At 36.5% G+C, this 10,673-nt stretch overlaps 1 protein-coding gene and 1 long non-coding RNA gene across 7 annotated transcripts in view; both read right to left on the bottom strand.

The window, feature by feature from the left end:
• LOC147332885 (uncharacterized) overlaps positions 1–2,461 on the bottom strand; it is a 107,592-nt gene extending 105,131 nt beyond the window's left edge. Inside the window, exon 1 of the long non-coding RNA XR_015128846.1 lies at positions 2,351–2,461. This is a non-coding gene — a long non-coding RNA (uncharacterized LOC147332885). The remainder of the gene's footprint in view (positions 1–2,350) is intronic.
• Positions 2,462–7,377: 4,916 nt separating this feature from the next.
• The window catches only part of axin1 (axin 1), a 46,523-nt gene continuing 43,227 nt past the window's right edge, over positions 7,378–10,673 (bottom strand). For all 6 annotated transcript variants that reach the window (XM_086289677.1, XM_086289673.1, XM_086289675.1 and 3 more), the window contains one exon: positions 7,378–10,665. In XM_086289677.1, the coding sequence (XP_086145803.1) occupies positions 10,539–10,665 (127 nt within the window). In that variant the 3' untranslated portion in view covers positions 7,378–10,538. The remainder of the gene's footprint in view (positions 10,666–10,673) is intronic.

Below are 10,673 nucleotides of genomic sequence, written 5' to 3'. Positions count from 1 at the left end.
TTTGTGTTGAATATCTTCAAATGCTCTTCTTGTCCACTCAGCGAAGAAATATTTCATTTACTGCGAAGCTTACTTCATAAAACTTAGCATTAAGCAGCTCAAAGAATATTTAACATCTAGGCCATTCAACTGAACATGAGTAGGTGCTTAAAATTAGAGCCATGCAAAATTTCCCCGCCATACTTGGTAAACTGTCTGAGTTAGAGGTTTGTGAAGTAAACGGGTAAATGTTCAACAGCCACAAAAAAGCTCTGTAAAGGATTTTCTGTAGATTTTTGTCAGATCTAGTGATTGGTCTGCTATTGTAAAACATTTTTGATACAAAATCCACAAAAAGAGTATGCATTTTGTCCCTATCTATACTGCAAATGACTGTTTTTGAAAAATAACAACAAATCTGATTGTAAGATTATGTTTGGAATGTATGTTTTGAGAAATCTATTAGTAATCCAAAATATTTTACTTAATATTCTTAATTATGCAATGATGGTTATATTAGCTGCTGTATTCAGCTTTGTGAACCATTTTTACATACAATGGGGAGTTCTGGACGTATTGCTTTTTATAATCCTTTAGTGAAAGGAGTATTACCAAACTATGAAAAAGCAGAAAAAAAACTTTCCCCATCAGTTTTATCTGGACTAATATTTCTTTATTGAGGGTTAATGTTCAGTTTAAATAACCGACTTTAAGTAGCGCAGTTTACATTGTGTTCAACCTCTTATAATGCATTAAAAATCAGGTGTCCGTTAGTGGCTGTCAGCTCTCCATTATCAAGGCTTTTATTGTTAACATGCTAAAGGAGTTTTTTAAATCATCAACCTGCACACTAATTTCTCTATATTAAACATGTTGGGCAAGCTTATCTGTAAGCGAAAGCTTACGCAAAGTCTCTTTTTCAGTTTTTTACATTTTTGTTTACTAGCTAATGCTATCTCTGTTTCAACACAAAGCACAGATTATAGATGATCTCAGAGCAGTAAAAGCAGAGTCAGCAGCAGCTTAGCTGGCATGTGAGTCTCCCATCAGTCTCCTCTCAAAGAACAGAGTGTACAAACAACCAGAAAGGCCGCTGACCTCACAGCTTGAGCAGCACCAGCTTTTGTTAAATGAAACAAAACAGATATGGGAACAAAAGATGCAACAGATTTCCAGTGGCTGCCACAAAATATGAATGACGGATGCAAACCAGCAACAAGCTTTAGGATAGATCAGTGGTAGATATGCAAGAACAGGGATTACTTTCAACTTTGTAGGTTTTAATTGATGTCTATGTTTCGATTTCAATGGGCAAGCATTGCTCGGCTTGCTTGCCCTGAAAGAATGCTACTGCTTTTTTTATTTGTACATTTTAGATGAATTCATAGTTAGATATTTTCACTTTATATTGTAGCAGAATATTACTGTTTCACATTTTTTACTTTTGTATTTTAATTTAATTTTGAAGGAGAGTTTCCCAAATGCCGCATGTTAACGTCTTTTCCAGCAAGCTTAGAAACTCAACGGCCCATATCTGTCCTCTTCCACAGGGACAAAAAAATCGATTTGGTTTTCCACTGTGTTCACTTGCTGCTGTATATTGTTAATTACTGTTTTGCTGCTGGAGTAAGAGATATTAACATACACATACAGCATGCCAGAGGAGTTCCCCAAGAGACTACTGCTTCAGTGAAAATAAAGGGCAAAGCCAGAGGCATTACAGGCGATGTTGCATTTTTAATGAAAGCTACTAATGAATCAATGAAGTAGTAAACCAGTCAGTACACTGGAATGTTGTAAAGATGTTGTAGAGGCATTAGGCATTACACTCAAGACTTAGCTACAGATGTCTGCTGAGCGATCTAAAAGATTTGTTAGGTTCACAATGGTAAGTACATCATGGATAATAAAGTGCAACAAAGACACTGGCTGTATCCCAATTCAGGGTCTGCAGCCTTAAAGTACGCAGCCTCAACGATCCTCAAGGGCCGCGTACTCAAAGACCGCTAAGGCCGGAAGTGCGAGGCTTGTGAAATGGGACGGTCTAGCCTCCGTTGCGCTGCCCAGGTTGCCTAGCAACCATGATACTAACAGCTGGAAACGTTTCATACAGCTTTGTTTAACAGAAATGAAGGAGAAAATCTTTTGTTCATTTGTTTGTTTCTTTCTACATGAGCTTTGATCATTCTCTGTAAGATTAAGCTCAGCTATTGAACGGCATATATTTTAAAGTAAAGGCTTTAAAATCAAGTTAGTACAAATGTCACTAATGTCACATAACTTTGCCGACATGTGGCCAACAGTAATGTTTTAATGTTCTTCGTTATTAAACATTTGCACATAAATAAGTGACATAATATTCAGTACTTACTTAAAGTTTGCTCTTCGGCTGCCCCTCATCCGCCGTTTTTTTTCAGCAAAATTAGCCACACCCACCGCCGCGCTATGCATTCTGGGATATGTTGGGCCACGAAGTCTACACTGCCACAGCCTTAAAATTCAGGGAAATGAAGGACGCATTTCAGGACCGCATTTCCAGCAGCCTTTGAATTGGGACAGCCTTCGGCGCGCCGCTGTGACGTAATCGGCCTTGAAATGCGTACTTTAAGGCTGCAGACCCTGAATTGGGATACAGCCACTGTCAGCTATTTGAATCCTTAATGGAAGGCCGGAACAAGAGAGGCTACATTATAGTATCAATCTGTTGCAAATATATATAAATATCAGGGGAAAGGGCATTTTTCAACGCAATATATCAAATTATATTTTGGGACTGAACAAGTGCATGTTCTTACACATGTCTAGAATAATTAATTTTCCTTAGTCAGTGAGACACTGTTGCAGTTCTTACATCATTTTATTATACACGTTTTATTCCCTCTGCAGGAACAGCTTATTCTGGTGTCTGTAGATAGATAGATAGATAGATAGATAGATAGATAGATAGATAGATAGATAGATAGATAGATAGATAGATAGATAGATAGATAGATAGATAGATAGATAGATAGATAGATAGATAGATAGATAGATAGATAGATAGATAGATAGATAGATAGATAGATGCATATTAGAAGAATAGAAGCATATTTTATATCAGAATCTCAAACACACAAATCTACAGTTTTTTGGTGACTGCCAGAATTTTTCAATAGCTGTTATCACAGCAACGGGTGTAAAATACTTATTGTAAAAAGTATTTTACACCCGTGGTGTTTTCTGCCTTCTGTATGTCAGAAGTGTCAACACTTTCAGCAGCTTCTTTGTTGTAGTAGACTAGTGTACTATTCCTGATGGAACAATGCTTTAATAGAAAAAAAAACACCTCTTACCTGCAGATGACTAAGTGCGTAGCTACAAAGTGGGATCACTGTGGGTCTTTTTTAGTGAATGATAATGCTTCATGCCAGAAAGATGCACAAATTAGCCCTCTTAGGTTGGAAATGATTCAAGGAAAGTTATACTTACGTCACTGACAACCTTGACAGTGTCTGTGTTGGTTTTATGGTTGCTTTGGAAACCACTCTGCAGTTTGTGTTAGAGGTTGCTTAAGAATACAAACATATTATATCACCCAATGTGAGTTGTTTGTAACTATAAAACAGTGCAAGAGTCCGTGAGTCAGCAATTAGTAGCCCAAAGACATGGAAAAATCCATAATCTTACATGATAAGGGCAATGTTAAAAAATAAATAAATAAATAAAACACTAAAATCTAAATTAAAATGGCTGAAGACATAAAATATGATCTGGAGATTGATTTCTCTCTAATGACCCCAGGTATTGGAAAAATATCAAACTTAGGGTTAAATTTGAATTCAACAACATCCAGTTATAAAATAAAAATTCACTTGCTGCAGATGCGTCATTCTCATGTGTAGTGTATATAGTCATTTGAAGAGTACCTAACATTGGTGACTGCATTTGTAAGGGCCCAAGTATTCAAAGGAAATACTGGCAGAAGGTCTTACTTTCAACATGTGGGTTTTATTATTCCTGAAAAAGACAAAAATAATACATAAACATAATGAACATAAGTGCATTTTAAGAGTGGGATCATAAAAAGTTAACTAAACTAACTGTAATGCACAGAACTACACAAAAATAATGGTTAATAAAATAAGACCTTAAAAAATAAGAACCAGCTTAATCTGTTTACTAGTGGAGTAAAACATTTTAAATGCAAAGGGTTGAACCACTGCAACAATAAATAAATGTGATATAAAGGAATGTAATTCTCCCTCATCCAGTCAGAGTGGGTGTTTGGGTCTATTTTGTTGACCTATCCATTAGAACTAGCTCTGATCTCTGACTCCGCTTTTACTCAAACCAGGAAGGACTGGAGTAGCTGACATGTAACTCCAGAAAAATAATGAAGGCAACTTGTATAAATCAATGACAAAACAATATAAATCAAATGTTTGCCTGATTATTTGATAGTGAAATCATTATCAAAATATTTATTTCTTCAATTGCTACCTGATTATTTTCAGTATAACTTCAATTGGTGACATAATGGTGACTTCATGATGACATTTTGTGCATTTATGTCAGTGATCAGAACATTTTAAATGTTATTAACTTATATGAAACTAGTTTCTCTTAACTTTCTGTACAGAGGCCATGTAACTACAGTCTTACAGCCTTTGCAGACCAACTCACATATATTCATATATATTCCTTAACATTTAAACCCAGTGACTCACTGAGTAAGGTTACAGACTAATGGGCAAAATGACTCAAAGGAGGAGGAGAGTGAAGTATAGTGTCGATTTTCAGGTCAGACTGGCTCAGACAGATCAAGTGTAGCCTTGTCATGTAGTTTCTTGGTGAGGTGAATAATCACATCAAAACTCCCGCAATGCTATTGTGCATTGTATACACAAAAGCATTTGCATACTGTTCTATACACAAATGCATATCCATATAGTATTTTTTATGTACTAGAAAGACAAAAGTACAAAGAGAAAGAGAAAAGCAGAGAAATAGTCTGATTGATAATGCCATTCATATTACTTTCGTTTATTTAACTGAATCAGGAGATGTTAGTCACCTAAAAAGACCCCACACTCCACCCACCTCCCCAAATATGATAATAAACCACAGCAACATAACTAACAATATGGCAGCATCAGCAGAGATTGCCTTATTTGCTCTCAGCATCATGTTCATTTAACTCTCCATTATATAAAATGCTGATCAGACTTTATGTGTAAAGTGACAAACACAGCACTTCCTGGTAATCTATGCAGGAAACCCATCGTTAGCAATGAGAGCGAGTAGTTATTAACTCTGCTACCTGCTCCTCGCAGGAGATTTGTTTCAATGTTATTTTGTAAAATGGGTTTTTTCTTTTCTTTTCTTTTCTTTTTGGTCCAAGTTTGAGATGTGTGAGGAGATCTTCTGGTTCAGCTGTTCACTCTCTCTCAGACAAGTAAACATATTATACACACTAAATACGTTTCACATGAATCAGTGGTAATTGTGCACAGAAATTCATTTCACTGTAGTTGTGTAGCTTCCAATCCATATGTTTGTCCAAATTATATCCTAAAGCCTCAGCAATATTGCTTTATAAAACTTTCATGCCCATAAGACCCCTTTGAACTGAATTGAACTGAGCAGTGTTTGCATCCTCCATTCTTGTAATCTTCTAATGTTGGTGAACAAAGCTCAGCAGGATTTCCCGGCGAGATTCTGATTTCTTCACATCCACAATATCCTTTCTTTCTTTATACTCAGTAAACACATTGAGCCACCGTTCATTTTTCGTGTATAGCATCCGATATGCTTGTCCTAACCATTTGGCTTGGAAGAATATGAGTATTATGTAAAAATAAGGTGCAGCAAATCTATTATTACCAGCACCCTGTGAGTGCCATCTACAGTCTGCAACAAAACACTGCAGTTGTACCAAGCTGCTGCTATCTGAAGCATGGTATGATTACCAGCAGTGACAGTGTGGACAGGGTTGTTTACACCTAATGAGTCTGTGCGTCTATGCATGTTGATTATCGCAACAAAATATGGGCCTGGAGATGACTACAACAGCAGTAAATATCAAAAAGTTAGGTGTGGTTAGTGGTATATGTCTGTGGACAGATTTTTTTTCCAAGACACAAAATTTGTGGCTGGGATCAAAATAGAGGTCAAGTTTACAGATCAATGTGGTTTGACCCAAGGGTAATGATTAAAGGATACTGGAACTATGGGGTCAAAGGGTTCCGTGGCCTTTTTCCACAAAACATGGTTGAATATCCAGTCTCTTTAATATTCAGTATGTAATTAGCTATTTAAAGTAAGTTTACATTTTAAATATCATTATCCTGGGGGCCTGCTCATTGGTGTCACAGGTCACTCCATCCGTATGGACTGGAGCTCCAACCATAGGTTGTATATGAAAGATAGAAGCCTGATAATTAATGAGTAGAAACAGACAAGTCAAATGCTAAAATTCTTACCACCACCACACTCACCAAAACAAAGGCACAATTGTTCTCTAGTGGTGTGTATCATGCAGTACTGTAGTGCTCCAAAAGCCATCAACACCTCTAATTTGGTTGAAAGATGACATGACTCAGATGGGTACAGTTGCATGTGTCAGTACGCTAAGATCATAAATTTAAGCTACAACAATATGAAATGTTTTAACAACAAATAAAAGCTCAACCTGCATAGTTGTGATGGAGGAAGAAATTAGCTAATGTGATTTTTCCCCTATCACTGTGTCTTAGCCTACTTTATCCCTGGGTTAGCACTTGTTTTAAGGTGTAGCTCCAGAATGTGCTGCACTTTAAAAGCTTATAGAAATAGTAAGGCATTTTTAGCAACCCTATGAAGTATTTATTTTTAAAGTATTCCCCAATTACTTTTAAATAGAGCAAGGATTTTTTTTAAAACATTTAGCCTCACTGATGCTAACAGTCAATTGTGTATTTTTTTTTTTTTGGGGGGGGGGGGATGACAGCCTGCAGTCATTTGAGTTTTCAACAAGTCTCCCACACGTCTCCTGAGCAATCCCAGCCCACTCTTTTTTCGTCAAATCCCCCAGATTTAGTGGTTCTCTGGCATGGACCTCAACCTTCACTTCACCCCACAGATAAATAAGTCAGGGCTTTGTGCAGGGCTGTCAGTAATGTTCACTCTGGTCTTCTCGAGGCTGTTCTTCACCGGGAGCGACATATGTTTTGGGTCACTGTCATGTTGGAAGTCAAAACAACGACAAATGTAAGTAGCGTCTCTATGCCCAGAGAGCTCTCGCTTCATCTCATCTGACCAAAAGCACTTGGGAAAATTTTGACAAAACCTTTACATTTCCTAGCACGGCTACAAATTTTATTGTGCCACAACACTCACTACTACGTAACCAATTCAGCAAATAAAGATGCAACGGAACAATTTGTATTGAACACAAGTGCTTTTTTATTGCAAGTATTTATTGGTACCTCAAATGGTTCCCATGCTAGTCACTGAACAGAAACCGCTCCAAGGTACTGAATGAGACAGTTGGGCTGCTGGTCAGGGGCAATTTAAGTTTTACATATTTACATTAAAAGGTGGAACTGTTACAAATACTGAACTAAACTCATGGCAATGCAAAATTAAAGCTCGTCCCCATATCCCTCTGAAAGTTACACTAAAGACATCATTAGCATAGCAATAAAGGCACTCTGCTGTTTGTTATCCACATACTGATCTTAAATAAGAGAAGTTCACTTCTGGGACTATTACAGTAAGACTGATGATAGAGTTGATATTTTAAAAGAAATAATAAATGGGAATTTCAATTTGTTAAATGCACAATTTACCAGGCAAACGACAACAGAAGGCTAACGCACTTCATATATTAAACTGACTTAAATTAGAAATCTAAAAAAAGCAGCATGTCAAGAAAAAAAAAGCAGGCATTCTTTACACAAGGTTCTACGCAACAACGCATACAATACAGCACTTTGAATTCAAGGCCCACGGGTCTTTCCATTACAAAGGAATACACACTCATTAGAGCACACTGCTTCAGCACAATGGGGAAGAACAGAAAATAAGAAAAAATAAAACATGGAGGCCTTGAATCTTAATGTCACCTTAGACACTCTAGCTGACTTTTTTTGTGTGAGATATTTCAGTATAAACCTGGTGCCATAATCAAAAAGTCAGAAAATACAAACAGGTGGAAAAACACCACTGTAGTTAAACTGTATTATTCAAATATATTAAAGCCTAAATGGTTTAAACCCTGTTACTTGGATAATACATTTTACATGTTTGTATATTATGAAACTGCCCAATCTTTTTTGAAGCAAGTTGCTGAAATCAAATCAATTCTGTAGGCTTTCACTTACAGCTATTTTGGAAACGAGGCTTCAACATTTATGAGCATTTGCCTCCTTTTCCTCCTCTTTGGTTTAATGTGTCCGTTGCAAATTTACTAAACGTCAATAAACACATCCTGTCAGGCACAATATGTGACTGTTATAAGCTAGAAAAGGCGATCGAGTAGACATGAGCTCTTAGTGCAGTCCCTTATTAATTTACCAGCCAACTACGGACCTCAAAGTTGAAAAGACAAAAAATAAACTTGAAATTGATATTGAGATGCTTTTTGGCATCACGATGTTCAAATAGATTCTGTAATTAAAAATTAAAAATTAAAACTTGTTTACCTCAAACAAGCAAAAGTTAGAATTTTAACTGGTAATATCAGTTTTACACAAGTCAATAAATAATTAGAACGAAAAATCTGCAAAATCTCGTGCCGTTTCAAATGTTGGCTTTATTTAATTTATTGATACTGACTTTTTATAGCCTGACAGATATGTGAAGTCTTTAATTATATATTTTTTTCTATTTAATGTGCTTATTTTGACTTAAAAAACGCAACGCCTAATGTTTTTTTTGTTGTTGTTAAGTAACCAAAATTATAAACCAAGTTGCATAGGTATTCACCTTGGGATTTTTAATCACAACTTTTTCGTCACTATTATTGCATCCATTTTCACCTGTTAAGTTTAATTTAGGATAAAAGCAATGTAATGGACAAATCTTAAAGAACATAGCAATAAGCCACACTTACATGCCATATACAGCAAATGTATGGAGGATATGGTTGTTCTCTGTTACAGTCACCTATACCAGGGAAAACAGTGGCTGAGAGACTGTGACAAAAAAAATTAATTGAAGCCACATGCAATAAACTTGTGGTCTTGTTGCCTTTGTAACGGTTGCTTCAACCAGATGTAGTAAGTTGCCATTTTTAAAGCAACTTTCGTTGGGGTCAAGTTGGCACGCAATAAATCGCCAAAAAGAGAAAATCTGTTTCCAACAACATACACAGAAATTCACATTAACTACTTACATTCAGAGTCAAGCCAGAACCTCACAGATATGAAACACAGATTCCTGCAAAAATAGTGACATAGTTTCTGTAGGACAGTAATTTAACTGCAAAATAGCATGGGTGCTTGACAACCTATCAAGTCCCCTAATGCAAAATGATGCAAGGCAGCAAGACTGACTCAGAACGACTGGAATATGTTTGCAGTCTGCATTTATAAATCAAATGGCAGATATTTGTCAGCCTTTGCTAATCTAAGAGTGACTGCAGTCAGTCCAACTCAAATCGTTACTGCTTGGCCCTGTTCAAATGGCAGAGGAGATCTAAAGTGGTCACCCACAGGTTGAGGGTGTTACACATTAAACCACTGGTGGCTTGTGACCATAACTACTTGCAGTCCAACAGCAAACAAATTCAGTGCAATCAAACTGTTGCAAGAAGGTTGCCATCCTACTTTTACTCATGTGTGACTGAGCCATAAGACAGACATTATAATCTGTTCTGTATTGGACTTTTTAAATATATTTTTAAATACATTAATAAAATTCCTACACTGGGTTGCAAGAATGGGTTCTTAAGAAGGTCTACACCGAGTCAGTAGTATATAATATAACGAACAAGCAGTCTGATTTGATGCCTCTAAATAAAGTTCTGAGAAGTGAAGTATTAAAAGCACTTTAAAGTCACAAACATTAGCATCCAGAGGGCTCTTACAATTAATGAAAAAAAGCACACAAGAATCAGCCCTATCGAGGAATCGGATCGTCTTCACGAGGGGCAACGCTTCAGCTTTAATTAGGCTTAAAAGTAGCAATTTAAATACTTAAATAGATAGAAAATTTTTGCTGTATTTTAACACAAACTGTACACATCTGGTATCAATACATATAAAAATTACAAGTGCAGTTATTTTAGAAAGGAAACCCTTTGATAAGTCATTATCAAAAATACGTAGCATTAGTAGCACTTTTTGTTCTTGTTTTCTAGTAAACTTTACAATGCTACATTACACTCCAAAAAAAAAATGAGATTTTTCTTCTTCAAGTCCAACTTCACTGCAGCCGTGATACAGAAGTCAATGACCACTACTATAATCTTCTGATGCTGGATCCACCTTTTTTCTTGCCTCCTTATCCATTCTCCTTTGTAAAGCACTTCCTCTTCACCATCCACTTGCTCCTCAGTCCATCATACACTGGCTACTCGGCTCTCTCCTCTTTAAAATTTAGTCAACTTTTTCTACTTTGCCAATGATCTTCTCCTCAAAGATGGGCAGGATAGCGTCATCTTCACGTACCTCTTCAAACACCACCCCACAGTCAAACTCATCGCTTACCTTCTTGAAATAATACCTAAAAAG

This window comes from Aulonocara sp. 'chitande type north' Nkhata Bay, linkage group LG4, assembly GCF_057382095.1.
Source record: "Aulonocara sp. 'chitande type north' Nkhata Bay isolate Kocher_YH1m ecotype deep benthic linkage group LG4, A_spYH_male_GT1.1, whole genome shotgun sequence".
NCBI lineage: Eukaryota > Metazoa > Chordata > Actinopteri > Cichliformes > Cichlidae > Aulonocara > Aulonocara sp. 'chitande type north' Nkhata Bay.
Note: the sequence above shows the minus strand (reverse complement) of the source record. Positions and strands in the feature narration are given on the sequence as shown.